At 45.5% G+C, this 14585-nt stretch overlaps 2 protein-coding genes across 2 annotated transcripts; one reads left to right on the forward strand and one right to left on the reverse strand.

Moving 5' to 3' along the window:
• Nucleotides 1-228: 228 nt before the first annotated feature.
• On the reverse strand, nt 229-1549 carry CCR75_002734 (uncharacterized protein; the record flags this gene model as incomplete). Its single annotated transcript, XM_067960831.1, has 6 exons — nt 229-480; nt 553-726; nt 793-924; nt 1027-1230; nt 1304-1394; nt 1472-1549. The coding sequence occupies 6 exons, from the start codon at nt 1547-1549 to the stop codon at nt 440-442; spliced, it is 720 nt and encodes a 239-aa protein (XP_067815840.1). The 3' UTR covers nt 229-439.
• A 172-nt stretch (nt 1550-1721) lies between these two features.
• On the forward strand, nt 1722-4423 carry CCR75_002733 (uncharacterized protein). Its single transcript, XM_067960830.1, has 3 exons — nt 1722-1833; nt 1902-3222; nt 3302-4423. The coding sequence occupies exons 2-3, from the start codon at nt 2833-2835 to the stop codon at nt 4331-4333; spliced, it is 1422 nt and encodes a 473-aa protein (XP_067815841.1). The 5' UTR covers nt 1722-1833; nt 1902-2832; the 3' UTR covers nt 4334-4423.
• Nucleotides 4424-14585: the final 10162 nt, after the last annotated feature.

Here is a 14585-nt window from a genome sequence, read left to right on the forward strand (position 1 = left end):
TCGTAACGTCTGTAGCAATTTATATTATATAAATTTTAGTGGGTTTGAATCTAAAAAGTTATGGGCATGTTGGAATTGGCAATTGGGAAGCGAGACGCTATTCAGTGAGCGGTCTCGTAATTCTCCTGAACGACGCTTTGGAAGTCTACGAGATGCCTACATAAAATTATATGCGTGTCCTTGTTCTATTGTTGCGAAAATTGAGTTTAAGTCAGAGTCTATTGATGGACAAGGATGAGAGAAAAACAAATTGAAAAGCTCGCTCCGACCACGGCCGGTGTGAGCGCTGTATAAGTCGATTCCTTTCATTTGTACGACGTGATAATTAGGAGTAAAAGGACACGCAACAGATGCAACAAATTATGTCGTGCTACTAGATTACATTTAAAATACCGATATGAGTACAAAGATTCTTTAAATGGAGTTTCAGAGGAAGCAATCATCTCGAGTTTTGTTGTAATGTGCGCGCTAAGGCACACACTGGGGGCATAAACCATTAATGATAAATAACCTGTGATTTTGCATATATATATCGAAACGACCCCCACGCACCGTAACGAAGTGCACGCACAGATTCCATAATCGCAGCTGTATTCTTCGAAGCTTGGGCTCCTTGCTTGTACACGACAACAAGTGCATCACTGCCTTCAACAACGCTCACATGGATACAAGAATTCCGTCCATTCTGAATCGTCATGGAACTCACCCCGTCGCCCGAGAACGACACTATCCAAATGCATACCAATTAGGTCATTTCCACTTCATTTCTACCCATTCTCCAATTTCACATACTCATATCAAAAGCACTATTCACAAGGGCTTGTAAATTTGCTAAAACGCCAATTGGATCCACGTCTTGTGTGGCACACGTCATGGCACCATCAATTACGAGCATGGCTTTTAAGATCCCACGTTGTTGTTGCACTACAATCATACACAATAAAGCAATCAATACTATCGTTTGGATGCCTTAAAATAAATAAAATCACGACTTGCACATTCGAACAAGGGGCTCGACAGAAGCACGAATCACACTTCGAATGCGGTACTGAAAACGGTGAAAGTCCCGCAGATTATGACCCACGTTGCCTAATTCGTCTCCATGCTGCACAATAAATGCCGCCAGTAATTCTTGCGCAATAAATGCCGAGAGACGCGCACTATCGGTTGTGTCGTGAAACATGGCGCAAAAAACCTTATGCTTGTCGTTCGTCACCACGGTCACGGCCACTAAAGAGAGGGGATAGACTCTTTTGACATTGTACCATCATTCCTTGGGTTTTACCACATTAGAAGGACGCACCCAAAGACATTTGGATATAAGAGACGGGAGCTCCACTTGCTTTGCTGGAAAATTCGAGCATCGCGGTGATTAACGAGCCAACGAGTCGTGGCTAGATCGAACGACGTAGTTAATAATCGCAATCAAGAGCGAAATAGTTGAAAACAGATCCTAGAGATAGGCAGGTACCTGAGCTACGGCGTTCACGTACTCCTTGGAGAAGAGTACGATACCGCTGGATGCCATGATGAGTACATTCCGTAACATAGTTGCTAAGGAAGTGTAGCTATGTCTATAAATTCATGACAGCTTTAAAAAATTACATTTCTAGACTCACGTAATTGAAGCCATGAACGAAATTAACACAAAAGATGAAGTCGAACATTTCAAGGGAAGCTACGATTCCGACGATAATTGAGCGTATTTTAACGGAAGAGCAAATTCATGCGTTTATTGAGAGCGGTGTGGTAGTGGTGCCAAATGTACTGACACCGGAGGAGGTGGCAGCAGCGCGTCGTGGACTGCACGAGGAGCTTTCAATGAATGGAGTGGTGCGTTTCTTAATAATGCGATTAGTAATCAACAGGATTGCGACTTACACGTACGATCATGGCTACAGTACCACAATGACCTTAGCAAGTCTGGTCACAATTTAACGAAACTATCAAGTACGGGAGGTGCCGGTGGTATTTTAGATCTCTTTTATCCATCGTGGCGACTCCAAGTGGCTGAAAATGAAAGAATTTTCGCTGCCATGACGGATCTCTGGATGGCAACATACGCATCGAATCATCCAGATTTTCTGCACCCATTTGGACACTTTGATGGAAAACATGGCTACATGTATATTAATCGCGTGGGGTACCGCGTACCAGATACTCTGTCGATTAAATGTTCACCGAAAAAGTCGCGTCCGATACAACGGTCATTGACGCCCCATTGGGACTGTTGTCCCACGAAAATGTACAATTCGGGCAAAGACGTGCCGCGGTGGCGTCCAATCCAATGCATTACAGTGTTAACGGACAATACCGTCCCGAATACTGGTGGATTTGAATGTGTCCTTGGTTTCCACACCGAATTTGAGGCCTACCATGCCATTCAACCATCTACAGAAGCTTTCGTATCTACGTCTTTTAATCGTCGTCCCCCCGTCTGTTTGGGGGACTTTTCGCCGCTACGGATGCAAGAAGATCGGGAATTAATTGATCGCTACCAGCACATTAGCTGTAAAGCCGGAAGTGTTATTTTTTTTGATTGGCGTATTCCGCATGCAAATAGCTACAAACACGTTGGTACTATTCCGCGGGAGGTCATTTATACGGGGTTTCTCCCCGATACGCCACTTAATCGCACGTACGTGCAGGAACAGCTTCGTCGCTATAAAGCTCGCCTAGTTCCTGCAGATCATTGGCAGAAAGACGACGTCGATGCGTGCGTTACAGAGACGTTTTCGAGACACCACTTTTCACCGCTAGGGTCTCGTCTAATTGGACTCGACCCGTGGTAAAACAACATACATAACTCCTTTTTTATTCGCGTTATACTTAATGTATCCATGTGTATTTTTTTTTATTTTTTTTTTATTCATGCTGGGGAATTCATGGACGAGCATGGCTACGGCGTTGCTTCGACGCCCTTGTATTCATATTGAACCCATTTGCAAAGTGTATCCATCAATGAAACGTTTTGTATCTCTTTCCTCCATCGATCCTATCCCACCTGACAACAGCCAAAAGCACGTCGTCGTGGGAATGTCAGGTGGCGTCGACTCGTCGGTGGCGGCGGTTTTACTCCAACGTCAAGGCTTTCGCGTCACGGGGGTGTACATGAAAAGCTGGGATTCGAGTGACGAAAAAGGAAAAGTTGCTTGTCCTGTGGACGAGGACTATGCCGATGTGCAGAAGGTCTGTGAGCAACTTGGCATTGAGGCTCAGATGGTGCGTGGTGAGGAGTGATTCTGTCGACCTTAAAAAAAAAAGTGATGAAATGGCTTCCTAATGTCGTATATCATGGCAGGTTAATTTAGTGCAGTCATACTGGAATCAAGTGTTTCAACCGTGTCTCGAAGGGTATGAAGAAGGGTTGACGCCAAATCCGGATATTTTGTGCAATCGCGAAATTAAATTTAAGGCTTTTACCGAATTTGCCACAAAAATTGGGGCGGATTATGTTGCTACGGGCCACTATGCCACGTTGCAATTGGAGAAGCACGATCAAGTCCCGCAACTCTTTGCAGCGCACGACAAGACAAAAGATCAGAGTTATTTCCTATCGAGTGTCAATGGCAACGCATTTGCCAACGTATTGTTTCCACTTGGAAAGCTTACAAAGACCACAGTGCGTGAACTTGCCGAGAGTGAAGGTCTTTGCACGGCCACGAAAAAAGATTCGGTTGGCATTTGTTTTATTGGCAAACGCAAATTTGCCAATTTTATCCATCAATACATTCCTCGACAAGATGGCTACTTTTATACCGTCGATGGCGTACGACTGTATACCCATGAAGGATTTACGGCGTATACAGTCGGTCAAGGTGCTCGCTTGCAAGGCCAGAGTGCCAAATGGTTTGTAGTGGCCAAGCGCAAATCCGATCACGCTGTGATTGTGGCCAAAGGCACGCGCCACCCTGCGCTGTTTACCGACACGCTCTTTGCCTCGGCAACAGCGTTTAATTGGATCGCAGGTGACATTCCGCAAGAACTTTATACGACAGGACGTCTACGGTGTTTGTATCGAGTGCGGTATCGTCAAGATCTTGACGAATGTACGATTTCGTTCGTGTCGGCGTTCGAGGCCCAAGAAGCTGCTAGTAAATTGCACGATTGGCAGCCAAAACGTGTGGCAAAGGACACGAATAAAAGCTACTTGCGCGTCGACTTTGACCATCCCCAGCGGGGAGTGACCCCCGAACAATCGCTAGTATTGTACCGTAACGATGGACTTTGTTACGGTGGCGGTCCCATTGCAGTTGCTGGAGAAACTTACTTGGAGCAGAAGAAAATGCTTGCGGAAGAAGCCACGGACTGGCATCGACAAGGATTGAAATAAGTTTTTATTTTTTATTTTTGTGTTGCAAATACAAACAATTGCGATATGGTACATTTGCAATAATTGAAAAAAAAGACGAGTTTTTCCTTTTGTGAAGAAATGAAGACAAAGAGAGCGACCGGTTTGCCATGTTGATTACTATGCGTGAAAGTCGTTTTGAATGATCGCGGACACTGGAGGCGGCACTTTAAGCTGCATGATTGGTAACATTCTTTCTCATTGTTTGGCTGTTTTTTTTTGTTTCGTGTGGGCCTACGTGTGAATCCATCGAATGGGACGATCGCTTCTTTTTACCGTCAATAGCTCGAAGAGATCGCAATGTCGCATAGGGAATAAACTTCGTCATCGATCGAAACGAAAGCATACTGTCAGTAAAGATGTACAAAGACATGGCATTGTTCCGGATCCTTGAGGTTGGCACGCTTGAGAGCTTCCAATGTGTGGCGGAGTTACGTCGCTCCTAAAGTCAGAGGAAGACTTTCAGACTCAGAAAGTCACTTAGTTCTATTGAACTAATGGGTTTGACAACTCATGGAGTCGTACAAACTATTAAAGTTTAAGGAATTCTAATTCAAGGGATTCAGGGGTTTGTAGAACCAAGTGGCAACTAGTGCCCAAGAGGATATACCTTCGAAAGGCTTCTATCTCTTACAGATCAATGCGCAAGCCTTAGAAAGGCACTTAACGCTTCAAGAATAAAAGAGGAACTGCACTTTATTTAATTATTTGTATTTTAAACCTTACCCTAGTTAAAATAGATTTTGATCGCCAGATTTATATCTGGCGGCGACCACATTTGTTACCCATAAATTAATGGGATTTAAGTAACTTACTATTTTAAAATTAGATAAGTATTTTACCTATAAAGTAAATGTGCCACAACAACGGTTCTCCAACCGATGTGTGCCCCATCACCCCCCCCCATCAGACTGTTGACACTGAGTGACAACATTCGCTTCCTTTCCTCTTTGAGGTTGGAACCTAAACAGCTAACCGTTCGGTTGTGTTTTTTATTCCTTTGTCTCATGACAATCAAGCGTGAGTCACAGACCCCCCCCCCTCTTAGCATCTTCCTCGACGACGAGGGAATGGTGGACTTTGAAAGTCAATCTCCATCAGTGGAGGAGGACAAAGAGCGTCGTTCTCTCACGCCTTCTCCTCAATTCCGTTCCCAGAACGTGGTGCCGCTGATGTCTTAACTGCATTGAGCAGGACACGGGACCCTGAGTCCAACATCAGTACGAATTCGCTCGATGAAGAGCAAGGGTAGATAATTCTAATAGAGGAAAAAGCTCGTCGTCGGGCTGCCGATATAGCGAAAGATAAAGCTCACAGTAAATATAGATTCACTCCGCTTAGTGCGGACGAGCAACTCAAAGAGATAGCGGGTCACAGCTTGGGCACCTGGACCTCCTGACCCAGCGAGGACGCCGGAGGAGATCGCTGCCCGCGACGCTCATCATGAGCAATACCTTACGCCAAGGTAATGACGCGAAGCCAGTATCTGACGCGTTTACGTGATCAAGCCCGTGATGCTTCGGTGACCTCCATGAGGGAAATTCCGATCAATCGTTTTGTTCCAAACGAAACAAGGAGTGAAAACGAAGTCTCATTTGAGAGCTGGTCCACCCAGCAGCCAGCTGGATATCCTGGTGGGATGCAGCAATCTGCGGCACGACCGCCTGTCTCGGCGCAAGCAATTTTAAGTTCACGTGAGAAGGGTCCCGATATGGCTTAAGCAAGTCAACGTAGAACACTGGGTGTGTTTGCAGCTTGCGAGGAAGGTTCAGCGTACAAGTTAGGCCCTTCTTGGCCAAATGTTCCGATAAAGCGCGGGCGCCATTTGGTCTTGAAGACCTCGGAAAACAAATTGGTAGGTAGATTTTTAGCGTTTAGTAGAACTCGCTCTCCGACCATATTAGAATTAATAAAGCTTCTGCCTTTGGCATCTGCTTGATCTTCTGTTTGTCTTGGCTATCAGCCATCGTATCCTTATATGTCTTAAGACACTAAATCGCGTCGCGAGAAATTCGCTTACTTGTTTCCGAACGGTAACAGGGCTGATATCAGCAAGCCTATCGGCTAATTTCCCCCCACCAAGCCCTGAACCACGCAGTGGTATCGTTAATGGAACGCGTGAGTGGGTAAGACCGTTGACATAGAACGGAGGATAGTTTGTAGAGGCATAGACCGCGTTATTCAACGCAAACATCACCACTAGGAGCCTTTTTTTGTGCTCCAGCGCTTTGGTGTTTGAGCACACACGCTGCTTAAAACACCTTCAATGACGCGATTGACACGTTCAGTTTGACCATAAATCTGCGGATAGTCCGCAGTGGACATAACCAATCTGGTGCCACGCACTCGGAAAATTGATTTCTAGACATTATTCGTGAAACGGGTCCCGATCAGAGACAATTGCTACTGGCAAACCATGTTGTCAAAATACGCGGTCAATGAACAGCTTAGCGGTACCATCAATGGAATCCGACACAGCCGCTAAGTAAGCAATTTTGCTCAAACGGTCAACAAGGCCACTATGCTGATATTACCGGCTGAATCTTTCGGTGGATCGAAAGCAAAATTTATAGTAATGGACTCCCAGCAACCTATGAGGACGGGATGGCTCGCTAGTGGCGCAGCAGCATGCGCCGAGGGTTTAACCCGTTGGCAAGTTTTGCATGTGCGAACATATGTGCTGACCCATTTATAAAGTTTGGGCCACCAATATCTCTGGCTTACAGAGCCGCTGGTCTTGTCTCTACCGATATGACCACCAAGGACAGTATCGTGTTCTCTATAGAGGATTCGGTACTTCAAATCCTCATCATGAAGAACAACGACACGCGGAGGCTCCGCGATGTCTGTGCAATAAAGCAACAGGTCGTAATCAATAGAAATCGATGTAACCTTGCACGCAAAGGTGCCGGCAATTTAATATTCGAACCAGACTTTATCAATGCTCGTAGCAGAGCTACACACTGTTCATCCTTGGCGTAAGCCGAACGGATTAATTCAGGAATAGGCGACAAGAAAGTCGCTCAATGAGGAAGCTCATAATCCGGCCTGCGTGATAATGCATCGGCCAAAGCATTCTACTTGCCGGGCTTATACTTCACCTCGAAGTTGTATTCCGCGAAAAAGGATAGCCATCGGGCCATTTTTTATGAGAGATAGGGCGACTTAGTCGCCGTGCGTAATGACGCGTAATCTGTATATATCAGAAACGGCTTAGAGCCGAGCAGATGAACTCTGACTTTGACGAAAGCATACTTCATAGCAAGTAACTCTTTGTCATGAACTGGGTAGTACTCTCCCGCAGCTTTAAGCTGTCTAGACTCGAACACAATAACACGTTCATGCCCATCAACATCTGTTTGTAACAGAGCACTGTCAGTGGCAAAATCTGATGCGTCACAGACGACACTGAAAGGCCAATTTGGGTTTGCGGCGCCAGAATCGGGGCTTGGATAAGACTATCCTTAACTGCTCGAAATGCATTATTTTTAGTGCTAGTCCAGCACCATTCTATATCCTTTTAAAGGAGATTGGATAATGGCCTAGCCATATCAGCGTTATTTTCGCTATATTTGTGTAAATAATTGGCGAGACCCAACCACTTACGCAATTCCTTTTGGTTTTAAGGAACCGGCCAATCTACTATAGCTATACCTTAGCGGGATCCGCTCTAAGGCCTCGCTTTCCGATGAAGCATCCTAAAAAAGGAATTTCGTCTGCGCCAAAATGCATTTAGATGCATTGGCATACAATTTGTTTGTGCGCATACACTCGAACACGGCTCGCGAATGGTCTAACTGGTTTTTAATATCCGACCGACCCTGCTCCGCACGACTATGGACAAAATGTCATCGAAATATGTCTGTGCATAAACTCGATGAGTTTGAAACAGTTGCGCCACTAGACGATTAAATGTTGCCGGGGCGTTAGGAAGCCCCTGTGGCATAACCAACCACTCCCACAGCATACCGCTTGGGGGGCAAACCGCTGTTACCGGGATATTGCTAGCTCGCACGAGCTATAAGTAGTAACCATCGAAATAAGTCCAATGCACTGTACATTGTACATCCCACCGTATTGTTCTGAAGAGCATCCTTCCTAGGAATGGGAGTTGTGCTGGTGTAGTGACAGCATTAAGCTTATTATAAGCATGTACAATGCGGCATTTAAATATAATTTTTTGACACAAAATGTCGGTGTCGAATGAGGAGATTTGCTCTCTCGTACCATTCTAGCCTCGTGCTTAGCACGGAAGAAATCGTCAATGACGTCACACTGCTCCCTTGGTAAAGGCCATTGTCTTGTGACACACTATTTGGTTCTCGGAACCAAGTCAATTTCATGACGAACACCTCTATTCGGAGGTAAAATAGATGGTAGATTATTACATACCACATCTTGAAATTCCTTAATCAAAAAATAATAGGGATTCGTAGAATCTTTAAGGATCGAAATGACCATTTCGCGCACTAAGTGCAGTTTTTATGTCATCCAGGACAGCTTTGTCTAGATAAGATGATGATTTTACTCAATTGATGGTCGAATTACCACCATCTCAGATAAGTCGCCAGCCTTTAAGGCTCGGCTGCACTTATCAATAGACATTTCGTCTAGCTTTAAAAGGATTGCCGCAAGGCGAACTTCCACCTCAATGTTACTGGTTACACCATTTACAAGCGTATGTAATTGCTCACTCTTATCACTTTGGGAGGGTATACACGCTTCGTGTCCATTCTGGCTTGGAGTGTAGACAATACGCCTCTTAGAGGCCGGGACATTCACGCCCCCCAATTTTCCAGCCTGTATTGGTTCTATAGAAGACATGGTGTCTTATTTGACATCCGACAAGGAGTTAGGTAACTCAACTTCCTTATCCAGCGATCGTTTACGTGTCGCTTCACGTGCTTTAGAAGGGTTTGACCCAAAATGCCCTGGCGAATCGCCAATAGTGTCACTATTGACACTCAGTATGGTGCCATCTCGGCCGACCACACTCGGTGGACTTAGAAGTACCACTCCACGTATCTCAGTGATATTGTACCCTTGAGGTCCTGGCGAACCGCCTACAGTATCACTACTGACACTCAGTATGATGCCACCTCGGCCGATCATACTCGGTAGACTTAGACGTGCCACTCCACGTATCTCAGGGATATTGCACCCTTGATGATTCGGCCTTAGGCCAACAATGCTTTCAGCATTCAGTGAATCGTTATGACAACGAGTGTCACTCAACGGAGTACGTGCCGTTCCATTTATTTCTGCTGAGCCGGGCTCGAATTAATGTTTTTATAACATTGGAGTTTATTAACTCAGGCTTTTTAATGTCTATAACACTGACAGACTCAGTCAATGATCCGCCCCAATAGCCCTTTCGTTGCGTAGAAAAGGTGGTTCATGACTCTTCAAAACTTTGCTAGGAACATTGCGCGTGGGACCTAAGGTCTTAGACCTCCAATCGAGCCATGGATCATGGTGCAACAGGCCATACCAAGGATGAGATCATATCTCGAATTCAAATCAAGGACAAAACAGCGTCCATACTGCCAAAGTCCAGACAATTTATACCTAAGCTCAATGGAACTTTGGGAACAGTGACACGAGTTCCAGTCGCTAAGCGAACACTGATTGTATTACCTTCATGCGCTTTAAGCACCTCAACGTATTGTTGACTTCCTTCAAGGGAAGGCGTCGAGAATAATTGCAAGACACTCCTGAGTCAAATAAAATTGACCAAGGCTTATCAGAGCCCTGTACAGTCGCTTGAGTGATTAGCAAGCCAGGCTTGTACTCTCGCCCGGTGCCATTAAGCACCGAGTTAATTGGGGCTAGGTTCTGTTTATTCTCACCTCCTAGAGGTTCGACAAAGCCTAGGTCTTCCCCAGTCGGGCACCCCGCACCTACTGGGTATCGACGTTTTACCGCACCGTACCAGATCTCTGGTATAGGTCAGAGTTGGAGCTTTTTCGAGCTTTACGCGAATTCCGTAGGGAGCAGGCCGGACGTAAATGTTTCGTGCTTTCGCGCATATAACATCTACGGGATGGTCTTATGCTATTCCACACCTTGAAGAGCATCTTATCCTTTCTCAACGAGGCTTAAATCCATGGGTTCCGCTCTATTAGACGGAATTTACGTGCTCGAAGAGCTAATTAAGTAATTAGACGTGCTAACGCGAGAAGACTTGAAGTCGAACTCGGCGCGTAGCGCTATGGCAACTGTCTCTTCGAAAGTAGCAGGATGAGATCGGAATAATTCCGTCTGGGCAACGCCCTCATTGAGACCATGGTTACTACAATTGCTTCTTACACCGGGTCTTGATGCATAGATGCAATGGATTCTCAACTTCTGGACAAAGTTCCCTAGAATTCTTTTACCCTGTCGAGTCGCTAGGAGCCGTGCTCGCATGCGAAAAGCCTGATCAGGCGGTGCAAACATGCTGGGGGTCATTTGCTGTTTCAGCGAACCCCATGAGGGAAATGCGTCGTTTGTGGACGTGGTGCACGATAGTGCCCACTCCATGGCTCTACCTCCAAGTTTGGAAATGGCCATAGCCACCTTTTGCCGTTCTGTTAAGAACAAGGCGGAATCGATGGACGTTTCCATCTGCTTAATCCAAAAAGGAGATTTTCTCGCTCTTTTTCCTCAAATGTGTTCATATTTACAGTTAGAGGGCGAGCCCTCGGCTCTGAGTCAGTTACAGAGATGTACCGGGTTGGCATAGTTGTTGCTAAGTGGTCCGGTACCTGATCTATCAGGAATACTTCGTACCGCATGAAGGCTTCAAGCCTTGCATGCAGGAACTCTGGTACCTGGGAGATAATAAATCCCACTTGTTCAAGCCCAAATATCCAAATATGGTTTGAGCTTGTCATAAGCTGCGCGTTGCGTTCTGACAATTCTAAAACCTCTTCCATTTTCGTGAGAATTTAGTCTTGTAAAGACTCAGGCGTAGATTGACTACGAGTGCTACCAGGAGTAGCGGAGCTACCTCGCTCCTAAAGTCAGAGGAAGACTTTCAGACTCAAAGAGTCGCTTAGTTCTATTGAACTAATGTGTTTAACAACTCAGGGAGTCGTACAAGCTATTTAAGCTTAAGGAATTCTAGTTCAAGGGATTCAGGGGTTCGTAGAACCAAGCGGCAACTAGTGCCCAAGAGGATATACCTTAGAAAGGCTTCTATCTCTTACAGATCAATGCGCAAGCCTTAGAAAGGCACTTAACGCTTCAGAATCAAAAGAGGAACTGAACTTTATTTAATCATTTAAATCTTAAAGCCTTACCTGTAACGGGGCACTACGACTTGTACTGCTTCAGTACAAGTCCACTTCGCACTGCTTCAGTTGCAAGTGGTGCCCTACGTTATTTCACGTACACTAGTACATGCAGGGGAAGACTTCTCTTTAAGACAACCAGCTTAAAGAGGGTATAATGAAAACTGTATGACTATAATTAAGTGTCTCTTTTTCTATCATTATAAATGCTAGCTTAATTATAATCTAATACTAAACATGTAATTTAATTCTTATCTCTATCTTATATGTAACTCTCTCTTTGATTACTCCTACAGCTGATTAGTCTGCGGAATAAATAGATATAATGGTCTATACCTATTTATGGATAAGAATTCTGAATATTACTATATAAAGTAATATCCTGCAAATATTATCTACCTTTTAGATAATATATTAATAACAAACTTTAAGTGTTAATTTCATGTAACGATACACCCTGTTACATCACTCCTCCCTTAAACGAAAATCACTCTTACTGTCATTGGATGGAGTGGTCGCTATGTAACCACTTAAATTTTAAAACGATATTGATTGGTCCGAACCATCATTTTAAATTATCATCGCATGAAGAATCAACTCATGCGGGGGACGATAGTGCTCCGCCTTCGGCTGCGGTTCGTGCAGCCGCGGGTGACGCACTGTTATCTCATGCGGCAGACGGAACGTCTGCCGTAGTATCTTCCACTCGCACAACTCTTGATGTTGCGAGTGCACGTGGTGATTCACCACGTGAATACGACCCCTCTTTGGAGGTCGATTACGCATGCGAGTCGGACGAAATGACCGACTCGGGGAGAATGGAACAGTCGCCTGATATACGTCAGGCGGCTGAGTAGGAGCCTTCGAATGAGAGGGATCATTCTGATAGACGAGTAAATAGTCTACTAGGATTCGACGATGAGGATGATCCCTCATCGCCCGTTCGATCTCCCATACGGTCACCTGCACGTGTTTCTGTGCAAGGTGACGACGATGGCGTAAGCCATCGTAAGAGAAGTTCTTGTGGTACCTCTGCTTCAGTGGGTACTACTCAGGGAAGTGAAGGCAATAAAATGTATCATCTCGCCCCTGAAAAGAAGCCGTGGCTTTTGCCAGAATGGCTAATCAATAGCTTGTCTGGAGAGACTACTCCTCACAATAAATATCCCTTCTTTATTGCGACAAAGCTACATGGCCTTGATCCCAGCGCGAAGAACTTTCGCGCTAAGAAAGATTTTATCTCGATGCTTTTTCAAGCATCAATGGTTTAGTGGCAACAATAAGCGGGATAAAGTCTCGCTTATGCAAGCCTGGAGCGCGTTAATTCGCAATGTCAAAGATATTGGACGCGAAGCCTGGCTTCAAAAGCTTAACGCGAATCGCGTTAAATTTGAGAAACGAACTCCAACCGGTGCAAAGAATAAATTGCATCGGTTGTCACGTGAGGCTGGGCTTCCATGCCTCACGTGGGGTGATCCCTGTCCGTGTTGCGTTGACAACCTCGAAGAGGGTAAAAGGGGATGTATATTCCCTTTCTTCGCCCTGAAGAAGGGCTCGCATCTCTATTGAGATGCGGGTTGCGATTGACGTATTGCAATCGATTTACATGCGCCAGGGGCGCGTGTTTTCCGATGGGCCTTCTGAACCATCGGATGGGTCTCGTCATACTGACGGACGAGGCCCTCAACGTCAGCAACCAGCTGGGAACGAGGCTCCCAGCTGTCATGTGAAGGTGGATAACCACGCCAGCGAACAAGATAACTCGTTCGCTGCCCCTTCACATCACGTTGGTTCTGGATACGTTCCACAAGGAAACGTTGACACCGTGGGAATCCACTAATGTTGCAGTAGAGGAGGAAAAATTAGATCCGAATCGTGTGTCGGATCTAATGTCGAGGACCGACAAAATCGATCACTTCCTCCATGATTTGGAGGAGGGACTTGACCACGAGCGCGGCAACGTCGCTCGTTCGAACAAACGGTGCAGGCTCACCATATCGAGCGGTTGGAAGATCGTTCGAAGAGTGCGTACTCCATGTTGGAGCACGAACGGAAATATCACGCTGTTCGCGATGAGCTGCCGTCAGCTTATCGAAGTTTCGAGGATATTTGGAACTGGCATGAGAAACTTCAGGTTCAACATGAGAATCTGGTTCGCGATCACAAGAATCTTTTGGGGATTCTTGAAAAGGGTGGTCAAATCCGTCCTCGGAAGAAGCCGCGTACTGATGGTACGGGCGGAGCCGACCAACGTAAAACGTAGGATGCGTTTGCATCCTACGTGGCAATTATATTGTGTGCGCAAACTACGTGGCGATTCTATTGTGTGCGCATTGCCTCTGCGAAGCAGTACACGGAAAGGCCCAATGAACTTGGGTAGTAATTTACTGCTACCCACATTAGTGACTAAACGCTTAGGTAGGTTTACCGTAAAGAGTAGCACTAGATCAACAATGTTAAATGAATGAACATTTGCTCTTCCATGTTTGTCTGCATTCCATTTCTGTCAGTCCACTGCGTTAGCAATGGAATCCTGACGAAACGGATTATTGATTCTCGAGTTAGCAGAAATTATTCTGCTGACTCATTTGTTTTGTCTTTTTCAGTACGGTTTGTGCGTGTTGCCATGTGATCATTCTCATCTTCGATGTCGATTTCTTCGATATCGACATCACTCGCGTCGTTGTTAACTTCGATGCGGGATGAGCATGAGCCAGAAATGGTTATGCTCGTGCGAGTCCCCCCCTTAAAATAGTGGATCCTTCTAATTGGTTGGGTATGCGAGGAAGGCGTAAGCCATTCACAAAGAACAGTGTATGCGTTGTAGACGCATGCACCGAATTATTGATGGCGAATTCGACCATCGGTAAAAACTCGCTCTAATTCGGATATGATTGGACGTAACCTCGAAGTATCTCTTCGAGGACGCGATTTACGCGTTCTGTTTGACCATCCGTTTC

This window comes from Bremia lactucae (assembly GCF_004359215.1).
Source record: "Bremia lactucae strain SF5 chromosome Unknown BlacSF5_NotPlaced_183_SHOA01000117.1_1171385bp, whole genome shotgun sequence".
Taxonomy (NCBI): Eukaryota; Oomycota; class Peronosporomycetes; order Peronosporales; family Peronosporaceae; genus Bremia; species Bremia lactucae.